We start from the raw sequence: 27,570 nt of genomic DNA, 5'->3' as shown, positions 1-27,570 counted from the left end.
TAGGTCATGTGGTTTTAATCAACTTTCTAATTTACTTCAATTATCAATTGTTCTTCTTTCTCTTGGTATCTTTTGTTGAAAAGCATTGACGTATGCTCAGGAGCTAGCCCATTTACAAGAGCACTAGAGCACTATTTCCTGCCATATAGTGTCCCAGATGCTACCTAGGTGTCTCTCCAACACAGAATATCAAGGGTTTTTTTTTTTTACCAGTTTGCTCTGTCTGAATCACAAAAGAGAAAAAAAAATGGTTTCATATCCCTTTAATGAAATAAAATCAGAAACTGCAAATAAATGATTCTTTAAATACAAACAATTTGTGTTAAAATTGACTTTTCTGCCAAAACATTTGCAAGAAGCCTCTTTAAGACAATTTAAATTCTGATTAAAAGGATTTTCAGTGTAAAGTGTCTACTGTATTTTCAAGTAGATGTTGTGCAATGTAAACAATGGCTTTGTGTTTATTACCTACTGATACACAATGTTGTCTCTTTGTTTATGTAAAATATCTGCAATCGACTGGATACAGTAACAGCTTCCAGATCCTCACACTACGTACTGTATATAAACCGAGTGTAGTTTAATTTACTGTTGCTCATTATTTCTTTCTCGGCTAAACCAGACGTTAGTTACATAAACCATCAGTCGCTTGTTTACCAAACAGGATTATTTTCTCACTGCCACTGCAAAATTATACTGAGATAAACCAACATTAATTAAGACAAACTCACATTTTCATTTTTAACTTTATTTTTTTCCCTTTACCTGCTATTTAACTCTTATTTTTTAAATGCTGCAAGAAGTTATGCAAGGGTTCCGTCGCTAGACTGTAAAATAATGCAAATACTTAAATTACTTATTTAAATGCTTTTAAAACATAAAGGGCCAGATAACAACTGCCACTCTAACTTTTTCCTTTACTCATGTGCTAATTGCACTTAAAGTAACCTTTAACATGGGAGGGTCAATAGTCTGTGTGTGTGTAGGCACCCCTGACAATTTCCATGATTTTTCATTTATAAATAGTCGGGTGTTTGGATCAGCAAATTCATTTTGATCTATCAAATAACTGAAGGACACAGTAATATTTCAGTAGTGAAATGAGGTTTATTGGATTAACAGAAAGTGTGTAATATGCAGCAAAACAAAATAGACAGGTGCATAAATTTGGGCACTCCAACAGAAATATTGCATCGATATTTAGTAGAGCCTCCTTTGGATTCTGGATGATGGTATTTTAGACCATTCCTCCTTGCAAAATATCTCCAGTTGTTAGGTTTGATAGTTGCTGAGCATGGACAGCCCACTTCAAATCACCCCACAGATTTTCAATGATATTCAGGTCTGGAGACTGGGATGGCCATTCCAGAACATTGTACTTGTTCCTCTGCATAAATGCCAGAGTAGATTTTGAGCAGTGTTTTAATTTGCTGTCTTGTTGAAATATCTAGCCCCAGTGTAACTTCAACTTTGTGACTGATTCCTTAATATTTCAAAATGATATTTGATATTTCAAAATGAAATTGCTGATCCAAACACCCAATTATTTATAAATTAAGATTGTCAGGGGTGCCTAAACTTTTGCGTATGTATGTAGATGATGTGATTGGTGAACATTTGTTTTTAATAAAATAAAAATGGTAATATTGAACTATACAAGTTACTAATACACACCAAACCAACATGAAAATGTGGAGATAAACTCAGTCCTTTACTGTCTTTAATTAAAGATATATATTGTGTATATTCCTCAGAGTGTAAAACTGTTAAAATCAACTTCCAATATGAAACAGATGAGCTATTTACTCACATGTAACAGGTTTTAATCAATTGGGGTATAGAGCACATAAAAGCAAAAGACGCTCATAGTGTTAGTCTGCAACAGCAAAACTGCATTTTAGCTTTTAGTCAACACTGTGTCAAGCAAGTGCCGTGAGACAAGTTCCACCCTTCCTGGTGATCCGCCAATTAACATACAATTCCTCCAATGTACATTTCGCTATTAGTCCATAGCTTTTTCAAGAAGACTTTAGTTGTATCTGGTATCTTTCATTTATAGTCCTCAGCCCATACTGTTTGGTGCACAATGGCTTCCAATGTTACCTAAGGTTATACATAATACAATAGCATGACATTTCAAGCAAAACATAAAAGATCATACCGGGGAATTAAACCAGGGTCAAAACATAAAAGACCATAGCGGGGAATTGAACCAGGGTCAAAATATAAGAGACCCTATAGGGGATTTGAACTCCCAATCCTCCAGAGGAAAGCCTGTTTACAAGATTAAAAAAAGGTTTTGAGAAAAATTCATTCTCATAATATTTTAAATTTAAACATAATTGTGACTCACATCATATAGTTACATTCACGGGAGGAATTGGGAGAGGCAGACATTTTCTTTATACATTTTCTTTATACATTGGCCAAAATGGAAAGTAAATGGATTTTCCTGTAAGGGTCCCTTATTCCAGGAGGTAACAACAAGGATTTTGAATTGAATAATTTTTTTTTTTTTTTTTCATTTTTAGTAAATATTTTTTACATTCTCATTTTTATATATACATTTTTCATAATAATTTAAGTGATTCAGAATCCTTATTTATTATATAATGTATATTAATTTGTGACATTAGTGATATTTCTTTGAGCCCGTGTGGCTTAGTGTTACATTTTACTTATGATAGTTATTTTACAGGCATTTTGTGATCTCATAGATTTATTATATACATTTTATTTAATTTGATATATCTTAATTGGTTTGATATATTTGTATTATATGTTCAGCTTTTTAGGTTTTATCAATCCATGTACAGTGTCAATTTTATTATTTTATCTGTAAATTGTATTAATGCTCTTGTTGTATGATAATGTTTTTGTTTTTTTTCTCACCTTGTGTGCACATCCTAAACTGGAATATTAACAGTTAAAGACTTAGGACTTTAAATAAAAATGGAGGACTTTAATTAAATAAAGGATACTGGCTAAAATAATAAAAAAAAACTCTTGAAAAATCTATGGACTAATAGCGAAACGTACGTTGGAGGAATTGTATGCTAATTGGCTGATTACTGGAAATGATGGAAATTGTCTCATGGCACTTGCTTGACAGTGTGGAGTAAGCGCTGAAATGCATTGTTGCTGTTGCAGACTGTAACGCACTATGACTGTCTTTGTTTTTATGTGCTGCTCAGTCTGTGATTATAGTTTATCGCGCCACAGCACTGTTCAGCATCAAGGACACCATCATACTTTTTGCATCACTCCACTGGAATTCATCCCTTCCAAAATGGGAACCAATAGATATACTCGTTTGCGCCAGAGGGAGACATACTGGATCTTCAAGTTCCAGTCTTTGTTTCCCTCTGGCCTTAACGAAGTATTAGATTTGGCGGCCTTTTAGAAGGCACCACCATCTTCTATTATCCAGCTATCCGGTCATATATCATCCCCCCTTATCTTATCCTTAAGAGTATGGGTCGTAACATTATCCACCCTTAGATCCAAATAGCACCATTCTCTATCCATCAAGTAGTCTTAATATATTAGTGACCCTCCATTAGGGCCTTTGTAATCATAACTTACATTACACTACATTCTATAATCTTCAAAAGAATGTAGTGTAGTGTAGAACTGTGTTTTTTTGCAGTTCTGAGCAAAATTGGCTATGTTAAGCACATATATACACACACACACACACACATAGGATTTGCTCTTATTTCTTTTTTCTTTCCATTTTTTTTTTTTTTTTTTTTTTTCCTTTCACACTGCTGCACAAGTGACTATTTAAAGACTTCTGACTAAACTGCTCACATTCTATATCCCACAATAGGACAAGATCGGTCATTTGCTGTCCAACCTACTAAAAATATTATAACATACTAAGCAGTTTATATTCAGTTTGTTATTGAAATAAAAATGCCAAAAAAAACACATATAGACAGCAGCCTTTTATGCAGCTGCCCTTTGCGATTTTTCTGTGTGCATTAGCTGAAAAGGGATTGCCATATTATTGATTGGTAACATAACTGGAATATATTTATTATTTTACTACACATTGTTTCTTTCTTTCTTTTTTTCTACATGTAACACATTAATGCACAATTTGGTATACACAAAAGGGTGAACATTTCAATTTTTTATTTTGCAAAGTCAATTTTTTAGTTGCAAAGTATTTTTTTTCTAGCGAACAACCAATTAGCCTCAGAGACACCTGATAGCTCACACAGGTGAGAATCAATTAGGAACACACCTCTTAGAATGGACACAATTGTTTCTTTGTAGGGTATAAAAGGCAGAGGTAGGAATGATTATGATACGCCTGATGAAACGGTTTGCCAACCGAGAAACGCGTTGCAATCATTGGGGCCAACTGGGTGACCCTGTAATCCACTTTGTATAACAACCCTGGTGTTGTTTTTAAATTTTTGTTTTTAATAAATATTTGCAAATTTTTACTTTTGGAGTGGATCTCATTTCCTACCGTCTGCCTGCAATCACTACTAAGTGCACAGCTACTGAGAAGCATTAAACCTGCCTTTGTTTTCACTGCATTAATACCAAAAGATCGTTTGTTTGGGTGAGCTGCCACACCTGCCTGAATCTGCAGCCTGTATCTACCAGCACATTGGTGTGCTTTGGGAGTATGTGAGTACCCACTTTACACTATAAAGCACATTTTTATGTATCATCCTTAATGGTCTGCACATATAGTGCTCTCTATTTGTTTTACACCTGTTGCAGAACTACAGTATTGGAAGTATCCTTGAAAGGGTGAGCTGTCACACCCATCTAAATCTACAGCCTGCCCCTACCAGCACATGAGTGTGCTCGTGGAGTATGTGAGTACTCATTTGGCTATTCTGTTGCTTTTTCTTATGTCTTCAATCAGACTATACCACACATGAGGCGCCCCTCTGTTTTTTATTTCTCCTAGTTCTTGCCTGGATCATCCGGTTGAGAGGAGGCAGCCGCCGCTCAGCTATCAACTTATTTGTAAAAAGAGACATTTTCTTTCCTGTTTACTCCAAAAGGGATTTATATAACCTTATATTGATATATTTTTCACCTCATAAGATAACATTAGTTTGTTTAAGTTTCAAATTGTCTTTAAGGGTTATCAATAACTACCATCTGAATTGTATACCATTCTGCGCCCCCTCAACTGTGATTTTATCACGTATTAGATCAGTCTGTGATTAAAGCCTGTTACATTTGTTTTTAGCAATAAAGGAATTGTTACTTTTGTATCCAGTATCCGTTCTATATAATAGAGCGATACACTCTGAGCTGTTATGGCTCTAACGTGTGACTACAACGGCGCATCTGTTTCATATGGGAAGTTGATTTTGACAGTTTTACACTATGGTTGTTTCTTTTCTCTTCGAGGAATAGACACTAGAAATCTTTAAGACAGTGAAGGACTGAGTTTAGCACCACATTTTCATATGTTGTATGATATGTTGTCAATCAACCCAATCGTATTTGATCGGGTTGATTTCTGTCCGCCGCCTTAGAGCAGGCAGACAGGTTATGGAGCAGCGGTCTTTAGAGCGCTGCTTCATAACTTCTTGATAACGGAGCTTGATAAATATGCCCCCTAATGTCATTCTATATGGTGGGATAATGTCTGTCTTTTACACATGCACAAAACCAGAACAAACAGAACTGGCACTTGTTAAAAAGAATTTGGATTGTGATAAGAACAAACAGAACTGGCACTTGTTAAAAAGAATTTGGATTGTGATAAGAACAAACAGAACTGGCACTTGTTAAAAAGAATTTGGATTGTGATAAGAACAAACAGAACTGGCACACGAACCAACAGGACTAGCATAAACAAGCACACTGTTACATATATACAGGCTAAGTTTTGCAAATCATTAAAGTGTTTGTAAAACATTGATTGTAAATACAGATATTTGAAGTTTGGTGCTATATTACAGATATATAGTAGACCTGTGTATATATTATGTGACCCGGCAATTGTACTGATACAAATAATCTTCTGTTTACAGTAACTCACCTTATGATTTTACAATATTTACATAGATTTTAATAATCTCTTCTCATCCATAAAGATATATTTATAAATGACTCCACAGTTTTCATAAATAATGGTAAATATAATTGTATTTTGTAATCAATGTACCTGTAATGTTAAATAAACAAAATTATGTGTGTATGTGCCTGTGTTCTTGTGCACAACACAAGTATGGGCCTGTGTGCATGTGACTGTGTGGATGTGTTTATGTGCACATGCGTGTAACTGTGTGCATGTGTAGGTGCCTCTGCCCATACAATATATTATAAACCGAGATAAAATAGCTGGGGACAAATACTGAAGCGCGCACACACGTAATGATCAGTTCTGGTGAATGAGGAACACACAAAGATAAATTCACAGCCTGAGCCCACAGACTGGATCTTCTCCCCTGGACAACAGTGTACAGTATGTAACATAAGTTTACCCTTTCTCCAATCTCAGTCTGGTCACCAAATGGTAAGAGGTCAATATCAGGCTGCAGAGAGCAGGCGTCTGTCACCGTTTTATACCTAGAACATCAATACAATGCATATTATAAAAATAATCAATATGCTAAACAGCTGAACATTACCAAGTGATTATCTGATACCCAGTAAACTTGCACATACTTGCAGCATTAAATGGACATTATACACTAAATACATCTCATGCACCTCCTGCTAATCATGGTGCTGACACATTGGTACCTAGGTTACACTGCAGGTATGTGAAGGAGAGTTACAGCACATTATACACTAAATACATCTCATGCACCTCCTGCTAATCATGGTGCTGACATATTGGTACCTAGGTTTAGACAGCAGGTGTATGATGGAGAGTTACTGCACATTATACACTAAATACATCTCATGCACCTCCTGCTAATCATAGTGCTGACACATTGGTACCTAGGTTACACTGCAGGTATGTGAAGGAGAGTTACAGCACATTATACACTAAATACATCTCATGCACCTCCTGCTAATCATGGTGCTGACATATTGGTACCTAGGTTACACTGCAGATATGTGAAGGAGAGTTACAGCACATTAAACACTAAATACATACAATGAATCTCCTGCTAATCATGGTGCTGACATATTGGTACCTAGGTTACACTGCAGCTAAGTGAAGGAGAGTTACTGCACATTATACACTACATACATCTCATGTACCTCCTGCTAATCATGGTGCTGACATATTGGTACCTAGGTTACACTGCAGGTATGTGATAGAGAGTTACTGCACATTATACACTAAATACATCTCATTTACCTCCTGCTAATCATGGTGCTGACATATTGGTACCTAGGTAACACTGCAGGTATCTGAAGGAGAGTTACTGCACATTATACACTAAATACATCTCATGTACCTCCTGCTAATCATGGTGCTGACATATTGGTACCTAGGTTACACTGCAGGTATGTAGAAATATGGTGTAGTGGCCAAGCGCTAAGACAATCCCTAAGCTGAATACAAATAAAGGGCCTAACCAACCCCCAAAGGAAAGAACTAGTAATGAAATAATATGTACAGCGCCAATAAAGGCTAAGGGATAAATATAAACACTAAAAAATGAGGTGTTGGACTGCCAGGGCTAAAATAATAATTTAATACAAATGATAGAATGGTAATTTAATACAAATGATGGATAAAAACAATAGTATAAGTTAAAAATGTGTGTAAAATCCCTATAATAAAAACTCACAATAACGTTAAATAACAGTTAAGGTCATGGACCCATGGGTAATGTGATGAGAAAATATGAAATAATAATAATGTAAACTCCACGTGTAAGTGTGAGTAAACAAATAAGTAAATGAATAAGTGAACAAATGTGCGAAGTGTTTTTACAGCATAGGTGAGCAGTAAACAACCGAGTGTGATAATGAAAATATGAACAGTGTATACATATACAAGAAGAAAAACAATCCAAAAAGTAATAATCAAAAAATAACTGAACAGTCCTGATGATAGCACTGCAGTGCAAAAAATGAGCAAAAAATGATAATCACAAGTAAGTGAATACCAATGAGTGAAAAAATGTGGAAAAATGAGATGAGGTGACACAGTGATGTGAAAAAATATAAAAATATGGAAAAAATAAGAAAAATTAGGTCAAAAATCCGGTGAAAAAACGAAAAAACAAAAGTGATGTTCAACAAATGTTAATAAAGATCAATAAAGATCAAAAATTGTGTTGTAATCCAAATGAAATGACAGTAAAATAGAAATAGAATCACATGAAAGAACCTTGAATCCTGAGGGGGAAAGTTCCCAGGTGAATCCTGACAGCGGTCATCTCCTTATCCAATGTCCTAGAAATGTCCCAATAGGTCTACGCGTTTCGGCCCCAAAAAAAGGCCTTTTTTTGGGGCCGAAACGCGTAGACCTATTGGGACATTTCTAGGACATTGGATAAGGAGATGACCGCTGTCAGGATTCACCTGGGAACTTTCCCCCTCAGGATTCAAGGTTCTTTCATGTGATTCTATTTCTATTTTACTGTCATTTCATTTGGATTACAACACAATTTTTGATCTTTATTGATCTTTATTAACATTTGTTGAACATCACTTTTGTTTTTTCGTTTTTTCACCGGATTTTTGACCTAATTTTTCTTATTTTTTCTATATTTTTATATTTTTTCACATCACTGTGTCACCTCATCTCATTTTTCCACATTTTTTCACTCATTGGTATTCACTTACTTGTGATTATCATTTTTTGCTCATTTTTTGCACTGCAGTGCTATCATCAGGACTGTTCAGTTATTTTTTGATTATTACTTTTTGGATTGTTTTTCTTCTTGTATATGTATACACTGTTCATATTTTCATTATCACACTCGGTTGTTTACTGCTCACCTATGCTGTAAAAACACTTCGCACATTTGTTCACTTATTCATTTACTTATTTGTTTACTCACACTTACACGTGGAGTTTACATTATTATTATTTCATATTTTCTCATCACATTACCCATGGGTCCATGACCTTAACTGTTATTTAATGTAATTGTGAGTTTTTATTATAGGGATTTTACACACATTTTTAACTTATACTATTGTTTTTATCCATCATTTGTATTAAATTACCATTCTATCATTTGTATTAAATTATTATTTTAGCCCTGGCAGTCCAACACCTCATTTTTTAGTGTTTATATTTATCCCTTAGCCTTTATTGGCGCTGTACATATCATTTCATTACTTACACTGCAGGTATGTAAAGGAGAGTTACAGCACATTATACACTAAATACATCTCATGCACCTCCTGCTAATCATGGTGCTGACATATTGGTACCTAGGTTACACTGCAGGTATATGAAGGAGAGTTACAGCACATTATAGACTAAATACATCTCATGCACCTCCTGCTAATCATAGTGCTGACACATTGGTACCTAGGTTACACTGCATGTAAGTGAAGGAGAGTTACAGCACATTATACACTAAATACATCTCATGCACCTCCTGCTAATCATGGTGCTGACATATTGGTACCTAGGTTACACTGCATGTAAGTGAAGGAGAGTTACAGCACATTATACACTAAATACATCTCCTGCTAATCATGGTGCTGACATGTTGGTACCTAGGTTACACTGCAGGTATATGAAGTAGAGTTACTGCACATTATATGCTAAATACATCTCATGCATATTGGTACCTAGGTTACACTGCAGGTATGTGATATAGAGCTACTGCACATTATATACTAAATACATCTCATGTACCTCCTGCTAATCATGGTGCTGACATATTGGTACCTAGGTTACACTGCAGGTATGTGAAGGAGAGTTACTGCACATTATACACTAAATACATCTCATGTACCTCCTGCTAATCATGGTGCTGACATATTGGTACCTAGGTTACACTGCAGGTAAGTGAAGGAGAGTTACTGCACATTATAAACTAAATACATCTCATGCACCTCCTGCTAATCATGGTGCTGACATATTGGTACCTAGGTTACACTGCAGGTATCTGAAGGAGAGTTACTGCACATTATACACTAAATAAATTTCATGCACATCCTGCTAATCATGGTGCTGACGTATTGGTACCTAGGTTACACTACATATATGTGAAGGAAAATTACTGCACATTAAACACTAAATACATACAATGAATCTCCTGCTAATCATGGTGATGACATACTGGTACCTAGGTTACACTTCATAAATGTGAAGAATTACTGCACATTAAGCACTAAATACAAATCCTGCACCTCCCGCTAATCATGGTGCTGACATATTGATACCTAGGTTACACTGCAGGTATCTGAAGGGGAGTTACTGCACATTATATACTAAATAAATTTCCCAACATCAGGCCGATATCTAATGTATAGTAACAATAATACTTTATTTATAACAGCACAACATCAGTCTGATATCTAATATAAATAAAGTATTATTGTTACTATATATTAAATATCAGACTGATGTTGTGCTGTTATAAATAAAGTATTATTGTTACTATATATTAAATATCAGACTGATGTTGTGCTGTTATAAATAAAGTATTATTGTTACTATATATTAGATATCAGCCTGATGTTGTGCTGTTATAAATAAAGTATTATTGTTACTATACATTAGATATCAGTCTGATGTTGTGCTGTTATAAATAAAGTATTATTGTTACTATACATTAGATATCAGACTGATGTTGTGCTGTTATAAATAAAGTATTATTGTTACTATACATTAGATATCAGACCTGATGTTGTGCTGTTATAAATAAAGTATTATTGTTACTATACATTAGATATCAGTCTGATGTTGTGCTGTTATAAATAAAGTATTATTGTTACTATATTGTTACTATACATTAGATATCAGTCTGATGTTGTGCTGTTATAAATAAAGTATTATTGTTATTATATATTAGATATCAGCCTGATGTTGTGCTGTTATAAATAAAGTATTATTGTTACAATACATTAGATATCAGACCTGATGTTGTACTGTTATAAAGTATTATTGTTACTATACATTAGATATCAGTCTGATGTTGTGCTGTTATAAAGTATTATTGTTACTATGCATTAGATATCAGACCTGATGTTGTACTGTTATAAATAAAGTATTATTGTTACTATATAACAGTACAACATCAGGTCTGATATCTAATGCATAGTAACAATAATACTTTATAACAGTACAACATCAGACTGATATCTAATGTATAGTAACAATAATACTTTATAACAGCACAACATCAGGTCTGATATCTAATGTATTGTAACAATAATACTTTATTTATAACAGCACAACATCAGGCTGATATCTAATATATAATAACAATAATACTTTATGTATAACAGCACAACATCAGACTGATATCTAATGTATAGTAACAATAATACTTTATAACAGCACAACATCAGGTCTGATATCTAATGTATTGTAACAATAATACTTTATTTATAACAGCACAACATCAGGCTGATATATAATATATATTAACAATAATACTTTTTTTATAACAGCACAACATCAGACTGATATCTATTGCATAGTAACAATAATACTTTATAACAGCACAACCTCAGGTCTGATATCTAATGTATAGAAACAATAATACTTTATAACAGCACAACCTCAGGTCTGATATCTAATGTATAGTAACAAATAATACTTTATAACAGCACAACATCAGGCTGATATCTAATGTATAGTAACAATAATACTTTATTTATAACAGCACAACATCAGGCTGATATCTAATCTATAGTAACAATAATACTTTATTTATAACAGCACAACATCAGGTCTGATATCTAATCTATAGTAACAATAATACTTTATTTATAACAGCACAACATCAGGTCTGATATCTAATGTATAGTAACAAATAATACTTTATAACAGCACAACATCAGGTCTGATATCTAATGTATAGTAACAAATAATACTTTATTTATAACAGCACAACATCAGGTCTGATATCTGATGTATAGTAACAAATAATACTTTATTTATAACAGCACAACATCAGACTGATATCTAATGTATAGTAACAATAATACTTTATAACAGCACACCATCAGGCTGATATCTAATCTATAGTAACAATAATACTTTATTTATAACAGCACAACATCAGACTGATATCTAATGTATAGTAACAATAATACTTTATAACAGCACAACATCAGGTCTGATATCTAATGTATAGTAACAAATAATACTTTATAACAGCACAACATCAGGTCTGATATCTAATGTATAGTAACAAATAATACTTTATTTATAACAGCACAACATCAGGTCTGATATCTAATGTATAGTAACAAATAATACTTTATTTATAACAGCACAACATCAGACTGATATCTAATGTATAGTAACAATAATACTTTATAACAGCACACCATCAGGCTGATATCTAATCTATAGTAACAATAATACTTTATTTATAACAGCACAACATCAGACTGATATCTAATGTATAGTAACAATAATACTTTATTTATAACAGCACAACATCAGGTCTGATATTGAATGTATAGTAACAAATAATACTTTATTTATAACAGCACAACATCAGACTGATATCTAATGTATAGTAACAATAATACTTTATTTATAACAGCACAACATCAGGCTGATATCTAATCTATAGTAACAATATAGTAACAATAATACTTTATTTATAACAGCACAACATCAGGCTGATATCTAAAGTATAGTAACAATAATACTTTATTTATAACAGCACAACATCAGGCTGATATCTAATGTATAGTAACAATATAGTAACAATAATACTTTATTTATAACAGCACAACATCAGGCTGATATCTAATGTATAGTAACAATAATACTTTATTTATAACAGCACAACATCAGGCTGATATCTAATCTATAGTAACAATAATACTTTATTTATAACAGCACAACATCAGACTGATATCTAATGTATAGTAACAATAATACTTTATTTATAAAAGCACAACATCAGACTGATATCTAATGTATAGTAACAATAATACTTTATTTATAACAGCACAACATCAGGCTGATATCTAATCTATAGTAACAATATAGTAACAATAATACTTTATTTATAACAGCACAACATCAGGCTGATATCTAATCTATAGTAACAATAATACTTTAGTTATAACAGCACAACATCAGGCTGATATCTAATCTATAGTAACAATAATACTTTATTTATAACAGCACAACATCAGACTGATATCTAATCTATAGTAACAATTATACTTTATTTATAACAGCACAACATCAGACTGATATCTAATGTATAGTAACAATAATACTTTATTTATAACAGCACAACATCAGGCTGATATCTAATCTATAGTAACAATAATACTTTATTTATAACAGCACAACATCAGGCTGATATCTAATGTATAGTAACAATAATACTTTATTTATAACAGCACAACATCAGGCTGATATCTAATCTATAGTAACAATAATACTTTATTTATAACAGCACAACATCAGGCTGATATCTAATCTATAGTAACAATATAGTAACAATAATACTTTATTTATAACAGCACAACATCAGACTGATATCTAATGTATAGTAACAATAATACTTTATTTATAACAGCACAACATCAGGCTGATATCTAATCTATAGTAACAATATAGTAACAATAATACTTTATTTATAACAGCACAACATCAGGCTGATATCTAATCTATAGTAACAATAATACTTTATTTATAACAGCACAACATCAGACTGATATCTAATGTATAGTAACAATAATACTTTATTTATAACAGCACAACATCAGGCTGATATCTAATGTATAGTAACAATAATACTTTATTTATAACAGCACAACATCAGGCTGATATCTAATCTATAGTAACAATAATACTTTATTTATAACAGCACAACATCAGGCTGATATCTAATGTATAGTAACAATAATACTTTATAACAGCACAACCTCAGGTCTGATATCTAATGTATAGTAAAAATAATACTTTATAACAGCACAACCTCAGGTCTGATATCTAATGTATAGTAACAATAATACTTTATTTATAACAGCACAACATCAGGTCTGATATCTAATGTATAGTAACAAATAATACTTTATAACAGCACAACATCAGGTCTGATATCAAATGTATAGTAACAAATAATACTTTATAACAGCACAACATCAGACTGATATCTAATGTATAGTAACAATAATACTTTATTTATAACAGCACAACATCAGACTGATATCTAATGTATAGTAACAATAATACTTTATTTATAACAGCACAACATCAGGCTGATATCTAATGTATAGTAGCAATAATACTTTATTTATAACAGCACAACATCAGGCTGATATCTAATCTATAGTAACAATAATACTTTATTTATAACAGCACAACATCAGGCTGATATCTTATGTATAGTAACAATATAGTAACAGTAATACTTTATTTATAACAGCACAACATCAGGTCTGATATCTAATGTATAGTAACAAATAATACTTTATAACAGCACAACATCAGGTCTGATATCTAATGTATAATAACAAATAATACTTTATAACAGCACAACATCAGACTGATATCTAATGTATAGTAACAATAATACTTTATTTATAACAGAACAACATCAGACTGATATCTAATGTATAGTAACAATAATACTTTATTTATAACAGCACAACATCAGGCTGATATCTAATCTATAGTAACAATAATACTTTATTTATAACAGCACAACATCAGACTGATATCTAATGTATAGTAACAATAATTCTTTATTTATAACAGCACAACATCAGGCTGATATCTAATGTATAGTAACAATAATACTTTATTTATAACAGCACAACATCAGGCTGATATCTAATCTATAGTAACAATAATACTTTATTTATAACAGCACAACATCAGACTGATATCTAATGTATAGTAACAATAATACTTTATTTATAACAGCACAACATCAGACTGATATCTAATGTATAGTAACAATAATACTTTATTTATAACAGCACAACATCAGGCTGATATCTAATCTATAGTAACAATATAGTAACAATAATACTTTATTTATAACAGCACAACATCAGGCTGATATCTAATCTATAGTAACAATAATACTTTATTTATAACAGCACAACATCAGGCTGATATCTAATCTATAGTAACAATAATACTTTATTTATAACAGCACAACATCAGACTGATAACTAATCTATAGTAACAATAATACTTTATTTATAACAGCACAACATCAGTCTGATATCTAATGTATAGTAACAATAATACTTTATAACAGCACAACATCAGGCTGATATCTAATCTATAGTAACAATAATACTTTATTTATAACAGCACAACATCAGACTGATATCTAATGTATAGTAACAATAATACTTTATTTATAACAGCACAACATCAGGTCTGATATCTAATGTATAGTAACAAATAATACTTTATAACAGCACAACATCAGGTCTGATATCTAATGTATAGTAACAAATAATACTTTATTTATAACAGCACAACATCAGACTGATATCTAATGTATAGTAACAATAATACTTTATTTATAACAGCACAACATCAGACTGATATCTAATGTATAGTAACAATAATACTTTATTTATAACAGCACAACATCAGGCTGATATCTAATCTATAGTAACAATAATACTTTATTTATAACAACACAACATCAGACTGATATCTAATGTATAGTAACAATAATACTTTATTTATTACAGCACAACATCATGCTGATATCTAATGTATAGTAACAATAATACTTTATTTATAACAGCACAACATCAGGCTGATATCTAATCTATAGTAACAATAATACATTATTTATAACAGCACAACATCAGGCTGATATCTTATGTATAGTAACAATATAGTAACAATAATACTTTATTTATAACAGCACAACATCAGACTGATATCTAATGTATAGTAACAATAATACTTTATTTATAACAGCACAACATCAGACTTATATCTAATGTATAGTAACAATAATACTTTATTTATTACAGCACAACATCATGCTGATATCTAATGTATAGTAACAATAATACTTTATTTATAACAGCACAACATCAGGCTGATATCTAATCTATAGTAACAATAATACATTATTTATAACAGCACAACATCAGGCTGATATCTTATGTATAGTAACAATATAGTAACAATAATACTTTATTTATAACAGCACAACATCAGACTGATATCTAATGTATAGTAACAATAATACTTTATTTATAACAGCACAAAATCAGACTGATATCTAATGTATAGTAACAATAATACTTTATTTATAACAGCACAACATCAGACTGATATCTAATGTATATTAACAATAATACTTTATTTATAACAGCACAACATCAGGCTGATATCTAATCTATAGTAACAATAAAACTTTATTTATAACAGCACAATATCAGGCTGATATCTAATCTATAGTAACAATAATACTTTATTTATAACAGCACAACATCAGACTGATATCTAATGTATAGTAACAATAATACTTTATTTATAACAGCACAACATCAGGCTGATATCTAATCTATAGTAACAATATAGTAACAATAATACTTTATTTATAACAGCACAACATCAGGCTGATATCTAATCTATAGTAACAATAATACTTTATTTATAACAGCACAACATCAGGCTGATATCTAATCTATAGTAACAATAATACTTTATTTATAACAGCACAACATCAGACTGATATCTAATCTATAGTAACAATAATACTTTATAACAGCACAACATCAGGCTGATATCTAATCTATAGTAACAATAATACTTTATTTATAACAGCACAACATCAGACTGATATCTAATCTATAGTGACAATAATACTTTATTTATAACAGCTCAACATCAGGTCTGCTATCTAATCTATAGTAACAATAATACTTTATTTATAACAGCACAACATCAGACTGATATCTAATGTATAGTAACAATAATACTTTATTTATAACAGCACAACATCAGGCTGATATCTAATGTATAGTAACAATAATACTTTATTTATAACAGCACAACATCAGGCTGATATCTAATCTATAGTAACAATAATACTTTATTTATAACAGCACAACATCAGGCTGATATCTAATGTATAGTAACAATAATACTTTATAACAGCACAACCTCAAGTCTGATATCTAATGTATAGTAACAATAATACTTTATAACAGCACAACATCAGGTCGGATATCTAATGTATAGTAACAAATAATACTTTATTTATAACAGCATAACATCAGGTCTGATATCTAATGTATAGTAACAAATAATACTTTATTTATAACAGCACAACATCAGGTCTGATATCTAATGTATAGTAACAAATAATACTTTATAACAGCACAACATCAGGTCTGATATCTAATGTATAGTAACAAATAATACTTTATTTATAACAGCACAACATCAGACTGATATCTAATGTATAGTAACAATAATACTTTATTTATAACAGCACAACATCAGACTGATATCTAATGTATAGTAACAATAATACTTTATTTATAACAGCACAACATCAGGCTGATATCTAATGTATAGTAACAATAATACTTTATTTATAACAGCACAACATCAGGCTGATATCTAATCTATAGTAACAATAATACTTTATTTATAACAGCACAACATCATGCTGATATCTAATGTATAGTAACAATAATACTTTATTTATAACAGCACAACATCAGGCTGATATCTAATCTATAGTAACAATAATACATTATTTATAACAGCACAACATCAGGCTGATATCTAATCTATAGTAGCAATAATACTTTATTTATAACAGCACAACATCAGACTGATATCTAATGTATAGTAACAATAATACTTTATTTATAACAGCACAACATCAGGCTGATATCTAATGTATAGTAACAATAGTACTTTATTTATAACAGCACAACATCAGGCTGATATCTAATCTATAGTAACAATAATACTTTATTTATAACAGCACAACATCAGGTCTGATATCTAATGTATAGTAACAAATAATACTTTATAACAGCACAACATCAGGTCTGATATCTAATGTATAGTAACAAATAATACTTTATTTATAACAGCACAACATCAGACTGATATCTAATGTATAGTAACAATAATACTTTATTTATAGCAGCACAACATCAGACTAATATCTAATGTATAGTAACAATAATACTTTATTTATAACAGCACACCTTCAGGCTGATATCTAATGTATAGTAACAATAATACTTTATTTATAACAGCACAACATCAGACTGATATCTAATGTATAGTAACAATAATACTTTATTTATAACAGCACAACATCAGGCTGATATCTAATGTATAGTAACAATAATACTTTATTTATAACAGCACAACATCAGGCTGATATCTAATCTATAGTAACAATAATACTTTATTTATAACAGCACAACATCAGACTGATATCTAATGTATAGTAACAATAATACTTTATTTATAACAGCACAACATCAGGCTGATATCTTATGTATAGTAACAATATAGTAACAATAATACTTTATTTATAACAGCACAACATCAGGCTGATATATAATCTATAGTAACAATAATACTTTATTTATAACAGCACAACATCAGACTGATATCTAATCTATAGTAACAATAATACTTTATTTATAACAGCACAACATCAGACTGATATCTAATGTATAGTAACAATAATACTTTATTTATAACAGCACAACATCAGGCTGATATCTAATGTATAGTAACAATAATACTTTATTTATAACAGCACCACATCAGGCTGATATCTAATCTATAGTAACAATAATACTTTATTTATAACAGCACAACATCAGGCTGATATCTTATGTATAGTAACAATATAGTAACAATAATACTTTATTTATAACAGCACAACATCAGGTCTGATATCTAATGTATAGTAACAAATAATACTTTATAACAGCACAACATCAGGTCTGATATCTAATGTATAGTAACAAATAATACTTTATAACAGCACAACATCAGGTCTGATATCTAATCTATAGTAACAATAATACTTTATTTATAACAGCACAACATCAGACTGATATCTAATGTATAGTAACAATAATTCTTTATTTATAACAGCACAACATCAGGCTGATATCTAATGTATAGTAACAATAATACTTTATTTATAACAGAACAACATCAGACTGATATCTAATGTATAGTAACAATAATACTTTATTTATAACAGCACAACATCAGGCTGATATCTAATCTATAGTAACAATAATACTTTATTTATAACAGCACAACATCAGACTGATATCTAATGTATAGTAACAATAATTCTTTATTTATAACAGCACAACATCAGGCTGATATCTAATGTATAGTAACAATAATACTTTATTTATAACAGCACAACATCAGGCTGATATCTAATCTATAGTAACAATAATACTTTATTTATAACAGCACAACATCAGACTGATATCTAATGTATAGTAACAATAATACTTTATTTATAACAGCACAACATCAGACTGATATCTAATGTATAGTAACAATAATACTTTATTTATAACAGCACAACATCAGGCTGATATCTAATCTATAGTAACAATATAGTAACAATAATACTTTATTTATAACAGCACAACATCAGGCTGATATCTAATCTATAGTAACAATAATACTTTATTTATAACAGCACAACATCAGGCTGATATCTAATCTATAGTAACAATAATACTTTATTTATAACAGCACAACATCAGACTGATAACTAATCTATAGTAACAATAATACTTTATTTATAACAGCACAACATCAGTCTGATATCTAATGTATAGTAACAATAATACTTTATAACAGCACAACATCAGGCTGATATCTAATCTATAGTAACAATAATACTTTATTTATAACAGCACAACATCAGACTGATATCTAATGTATAGTAACAATAATACTTTATTTATAACAGCACAACATCAGGTCTGATATCTAATGTATAGTAACAAATAATACTTTATAACAGCACAACATCAGGTCTGATATCTAATGTATAGTAACAAATAATACTTTATTTATAACAGCACAACATCAGACTGATATCTAATGTATAGTAACAATAATACTTTATTTATAACAGCACAACATCAGACTGATATCTAATGTATAGTAACAATAATACTTTATTTATAACAGCACAACATCAGGCTGATATCTAATCTATAGTAACAATAATACTTTATTTATAACAACACAACATCAGACTGATATCTAATGTATAGTAACAATAATACTTTATTTATTACAGCACAACATCATGCTGATATCTAATGTATAGTAACAATAATACTTTATTTATAACAGCACAACATCAGGCTGATATCTAATCTATAGTAACAATAATACATTATTTATAACAGCACAACATCAGGCTGATATCTTATGTATAGTAACAATATAGTAACAATAATACTTTATTTATAACAGCACAACATCAGACTGATATCTAATGTATAGTAACAATAATACTTTATTTATAACAGCACAACATCAGACTTATATCTAATGTATAGTAACAATAATACTTTATTTATTACAGCACAACATCATGCTGATATCTAATGTATAGTAACAATAATACTTTATTTATAACAGCACAACATCAGGCTGATATCTAATCTATAGTAACAATAATACATTATTTATAACAGCACAACATCAGGCTGATATCTTATGTATAGTAACAATATAGTAACAATAATACTTTATTTATAACAGCACAACATCAGACTGATATCTAATGTATAGTAACAATAATACTTTATTTATAACAGCACAAAATCAGACTGATATCTAATGTATAGTAACAATAATACTTTATTTATAACAGCACAACATCAGACTGATATCTAATGTATATTAACAATAATACTTTATTTATAACAGCACAACATCAGGCTGATATCTAATCTATAGTAACAATAAAACTTTATTTATAACAGCACAATATCAGGCTGATATCTAATCTATAGTAACAATAATACTTTATTTATAACAGCACAACATCAGACTGATATCTAATGTATAGTAACAATAATACTTTATTTATAACAGCACAACATCAGGCTGATATCTAATCTATAGTAACAATATAGTAACAATAATACTTTATTTATAACAGCACAACATCAGGCTGATATCTAATCTATAGTAACAATAATACTTTATTTATAACAGCACAACATCAGGCTGATATCTAATCTATAGTAACAATAATACTTTATTTATAACAGCACAACATCAGACTGATATCTAATCTATAGTAACAATAATACTTTATAACAGCACAACATCAGGCTGATATCTAATCTATAGTAACAATAATACTTTATTTATAACAGCACAACATCAGACTGATATCTAATCTATAGTGACAATAATACTTTATTTATAACAGCTCAACATCAGGTCTGCTATCTAATCTATAGTAACAATAATACTTTATTTATAACAGCACAACATCAGACTGATATCTAATGTATAGTAACAATAATACTTTATTTATAACAGCACAACATCAGGCTGATATCTAATGTATAGTAACAATAATACTTTATTTATAACAGCACAACATCAGGCTGATATCTAATCTATAGTAACAATAATACTTTATTTATAACAGCACAACATCAGGCTGATATCTAATGTATAGTAACAATAATACTTTATAACAGCACAACCTCAAGTCTGATATCTAATGTATAGTAACAATAATACTTTATAACAGCACAACATCAGGTCGGATATCTAATGTATAGTAACAAATAATACTTTATTTATAACAGCATAACATCAGGTCTGATATCTAATGTATAGTAACAAATAATACTTTATTTATAACAGCACAACATCAGGTCTGATATCTAATGTATAGTAACAAATAATACTTTATAACAGCACAACATCAGGTCTGATATCTAATGTATAGTAACAAATAATACTTTATTTATAACAGCACAACATCAGACTGATATCTAATGTATAGTAACAATAATACTTTATTTATAACAGCACAACATCAGACTGATATCTAATGTATAGTAACAATAATACTTTATTTATAACAGCACAACATCAGGCTGATATCTAATGTATAGTAACAATAATACTTTATTTATAACAGCACAACATCAGGCTGATATCTAATCTATAGTAACAATAATACTTTATTTATAACAGCACAACATCATGCTGATATCTAATGTATAGTAACAATAATACTTTATTTATAACAGCACAACATCAGGCTGATATCTAATCTATAGTAACAATAATACATTATTTATAACAGCACAACATCAGGCTGATATCTAATCTATAGTAGCAATAATACTTTATTTATAACAGCACAACATCAGACTGATATCTAATGTATAGTAACAATAATACTTTATTTATAACAGCACAACATCAGGCTGATATCTAATGTATAGTAACAATAGTACTTTATTTATAACAGCACAACATCAGGCTGATATCTAATCTATAGTAACAATAATACTTTATTTATAACAGCACAACATCAGGTCTGATATCTAATGTATAGTAACAAATAATACTTTATAACAGCACAACATCAGGTCTGATATCTAATGTATAGTAACAAATAATACTTTATTTATAACAGCACAACATCAGACTGATATCTAATGTATAGTAACAATAATACTTTATTTATAGCAGCACAACATCAGACTAATATCTAATGTATAGTAACAATAATACTTTATTTATAACAGCACACCTTCAGGCTGATATCTAATGTATAGTAACAATAATACTTTATTTATAACAGCACAACATCAGACTGATATCTAATGTATAGTAACAATAATACTTTATTTATAACAGCACAACATCAGGCTGATATCTAATGTATAGTAACAATAATACTTTATTTATAACAGCACAACATCAGGCTGATATCTAATCTATAGTAACAATAATACTTTATTTATAACAGCACAACATCAGACTGATATCTAATGTATAGTAACAATAATACTTTATTTATAACAGCACAACATCAGGCTGATATCTTATGTATAGTAACAATATAGTAACAATAATACTTTATTTATAACAGCACAACATCAGGCTGATATATAATCTATAGTAACAATAATACTTTATTTATAACAGCACAACATCAGACTGATATCTAATCTATAGTAACAATAATACTTTATTTATAACAGCACAACATCAGACTGATATCTAATGTATAGTAACAATAATACTTTATTTATAACAGCACAACATCAGGCTGATATCTAATGTATAGTAACAATAATACTTTATTTATAACAGCACCACATCAGGCTGATATCTAATCTATAGTAACAATAATACTTTATTTATAACAGCACAACATCAGGCTGATATCTTATGTATAGTAACAATATAGTAACAATAATACTTTATTTATAACAGCACAACATCAGGTCTGATATCTAATGTATAGTAACAAATAATACTTTATAACAGCACAACATCAGGTCTGATATCTAATGTATAGTAACAAATAATACTTTATAACAGCACAACATCAGGTCTGATATCTAATGTATAGTAACAAATAATACTTTATTTATAACAGCACAACATCAGACTGATATCTAATGTATAGTAACAATAATACTTTATTTATAACAGCACAACATCAGACTGATATCTAATGTATAGTAACAATAATACTTTATTTATAACAGCACAACATCAGGCTGATATCTAATCTATAGTAACAATAATACTTTATTTATAACAGCACAACATCAGACTGATATCTAATGTATAGTAACAATAATACTTTATTTATTACAGCACAACATCATGCTGATATCTAATGTATAGTAACAATAATACTTTATTTATAACAGCACAACATCAGGCTGATATCTAATCTATAGTAACAATAATACATTATTTATAACAGCACAACATCAGGCTGATATCTTATGTATAGTAACAATATAGTAACAATAATACTTTATTTATAACAGCACAACATCAGGCTGATATCTAATGTATAGTAACAATAATACTTTATTTATAACAGCACAACATCAGGCTGATATCTAATCTATAGTAACAATAATACTTTATTTATAACAGCACAACATCAGGTCTGATATCTAATGTATAGTAACAAATAATACTTTATAACAGCACAACATCAGGTCTGATATCTAATGTATAGTAACAAATAATACTTTATTTATAACAGCACAACATCAGACTGATATCTAATGTATAGTAACAACAATACTTTATTTATAACAGCACAACATCAGACTGATATCTAATGTATAGTAACAATAATACTTTATTTATAACAGCACAATATCAGGCTGATATCTAATCTATAGTAACAATAATACTTTATTTATAACAGCACAACATCAGACTGATATCTAATGTATAGTAACAATAATACTTTATTTATAACAGCACAATATCAGGCTGATATCTAATCTATAGTAACAATAATACTTTATTTATAACAGCACAAGATCAAACTGATATCTAATGTATAGTAACAATAATACTTTATTTTTAACAGCACAACATCAGGCTGATATCTAATCTATAGTAACAATAATACTTTTTTATAACAGCACAACATCAGACTGATTTCTAATGTAAAGTAACAATAATACTTTTTTTATAACAGCACAAGATCAAACTGATATCTAATGTATAGTAACAATAATACTTTATTTATAACAGCACAACATCAGGCTGATATCTAATCTATAGTAACAATAATACTTTATTTATAACAGCACAACCTCAGACTGATATCTAATGTATAGTAACAATAATACTTTATTTATAACAGCACAACATCAGGCTGATATCTTATGTATAGTAACAATATAGTAACAATAATACTTTATTTATAACAGCACAACATCAGGCTGATATCTAATGTATAGTAACAATAATACTTTATTTATAACAGCACAACATCAGGCTGATATCTAATCTATAGTAACAATAATACTTTATTTATAACAGCACAACATCAGGCTGATATCTATTCTATAGTAACAATAATACTTTATTTATAACAGCACAACATCAGACTGATATCTAATGTATAGTAACAATAGTACTTTATTTATAACAGCACAACATCAGGCTGATATCTAATGTATAGTTACAATAATACTTTATTTATAACAGCACAACATCAGGCTGATATCTAATCTATAGTAACAATAATACTTTATTTATAACAGCACAACATCAGACTGATATCTAATGTATAGTAACAATAATACTTTATTTATAACAGCACAACATCAGGCTGATATCTTATGTATAGTAACAATATAGTAACAATAATACTTTATTTATAACAGCACAACATCAGGCTGATATCTAATATATAGTAACAATAATACTTTATTTATAGCAGCACAACATCAGTCTGATATCTAATGTATAGTAACAATAATACTTTATAAAAGCACAACATCAGGTCTGATATCTAATGAATAGTAACAATAATACTTTATAACAGTACAACATCAGTCTGATATCTAATGTATAGTAACAATAATACTTTATAACAGCACAACATCAGACTGATATCTAATGTATAGTAACAATAATACTTTATTTATAACAGCACAACATCAGGCTGATATCTAATGTATAGTAACAATATAGTAACAATAATACTTTATTTATAACAGCACAACATCAGGTCTGATATCTAATGAATAGTAACAATAATACTTTATAACAGCACAACATCAGGTCTGATATCTATATCTTTGTATAGTAACAAATAACAGTTCTCTTTTTAAAGTGAAAGTTAATTCTAGCATTTTACAACCGCTAGGATTTACTATTGAAACAAATAAAGGGCACTTTCATGAAGTATAAGATGCTTCATGTAGAAAGCTCCTTTATTTGATTTAATCGATCGCCGCTCTTAGCTCCTACAGCAGCCCACGGCTAAAAAAAAATTTGGCTAAGAGGTGACATTTTCACCTCTTAGCCAATGGCCGTGCGGTAAATCCGGCTCCCATGGGCGCCAAGCAGGATTTACCGCACGGCTATTGGCTAAGAGGTGAAAACGTCACCTCTTAGCCAAAAAATTGTTTAGCCATGCGCTGCTGTAGGAGCTAAGAGCGGCGATCGATTGAATCAAATAAAGAAGCTTTCTACATGAAATATCTGATACTTCATGAATGAAAGTGCCCTTTATTTGTTTCAATAGTAAATCCTAGCGTTTGTAAAACGCTAGGATTTACTTTCCCTTTAATACTCTATTTATAACCCAGGGGCTGTTATATACTCTACCTTTGCTTGATGAAGGGGCTACCGAATGTTATGTTCTCTTCTACTGTTGCATTTAGCAGCCACGGCTTCTGACCAGCGTAAGCTACGGAATTTCTGTTTTTGCTGAAAAAAAACAAAAAAAAACATTTAAAGGGACATGAAATCCTTTGTTTTTTCCTTTCATGATTTAGATAGAGCATAACATTTTAAACAATTTTCCATTTTACTTCTGTTATCAAATTTGCTTCATTCTCTTGATATTCTTTGTTGAAAGAGCAGCAATGCACAACTGGGAGCTAGCTGAACAACTCAGTAAGCTGTATTTTTTTTATTTTTTTTAATAAATACCAAGAGAACAAAGCAAATTAGCTAATAGAAGTAAATTGGAAAGTTTTTTTTTAAAAAAATTGAAAGTTCTATCTGATCATGAAAGAAAAATGTGAGGTTTCCTCTCCCTTTAATAGTATTTTATTTAGTACAGTTATGGGTAAACACAGATAAATAATGTAGTCAGTCACAAGACAAATACCGGAAATCACAACACAGAAAATAAAGACAAAACCATCACCGAGAATGGTTCTTAATTTACAGCAGTTTTACCATTATTTGTGACAGTAACAGCTCTGTGTTACATTGTTAAATACATAGTTACCGTGAGTACAGCTCATGTGTATAACTAGTCCTTATGTAAGTTATGTAATGGGCTAAGGTCTTGTATCCAATGAGCTGTAAATGATTTTGCGCACAAAAAGCAAATAAATGCTTTCGGAAAACATTTTTCTTATTGACCGTTTTACACCATTACCAGCAGCCCCAAAAAAATATGCACCGCATGGAAAATAATAGAAGCTGAAAAGCACAAAATAACACCGGTTTCCAATGAACGCGCTAAAAGGTAAAACACTGTTAGAAACTGCTGATAAAGTGTATATCTTTTTGGCAGTCTCAACTAGGTGTAGAAGAGGAAACATTCGCTTTTAGAGGCCTCTTTTCCATTGAGATATAAACAATACATGTTTTTAAAATAAGGTCCGGCATTGAAGCAATATTTTAGATGGACTTTATTTGATTGAATTGTAGAACAGTTCAAACCGCTAGCTCACAAAAAAATGAGTTTTTAAGTGGGCAGCCGGAGCGCGGGGGATTAGAATGGCACA

General features: G+C 30.1%; 1 protein-coding gene across 2 annotated transcripts in view; it reads right to left on the bottom strand.

Annotated features, from left to right (window-relative positions):
- ABCC9 (ATP binding cassette subfamily C member 9) overlaps positions 1-27,570 on the bottom strand; it is a gene marked incomplete in the record, with an annotated part of 749,052 nt that overhangs the window by 350,041 nt on the left and 371,441 nt on the right. For both annotated transcript variants that reach the window (XM_053719116.1, XM_053719117.1), the window contains 2 exon segments: positions 6,471-6,555; positions 26,435-26,536. In XM_053719116.1, the coding sequence (XP_053575091.1) occupies positions 6,471-6,555; positions 26,435-26,536 (187 nt within the window).

Source organism: Bombina bombina, chromosome 6 (assembly GCF_027579735.1).
Source record: "Bombina bombina isolate aBomBom1 chromosome 6, aBomBom1.pri, whole genome shotgun sequence".
NCBI classification, from domain to species: Eukaryota; Metazoa; Chordata; class Amphibia; order Anura; family Bombinatoridae; genus Bombina; species Bombina bombina.
The sequence above is the reverse complement of the archived record's forward strand: the minus strand, read 5'-3'. Positions and strand labels throughout refer to the sequence as shown.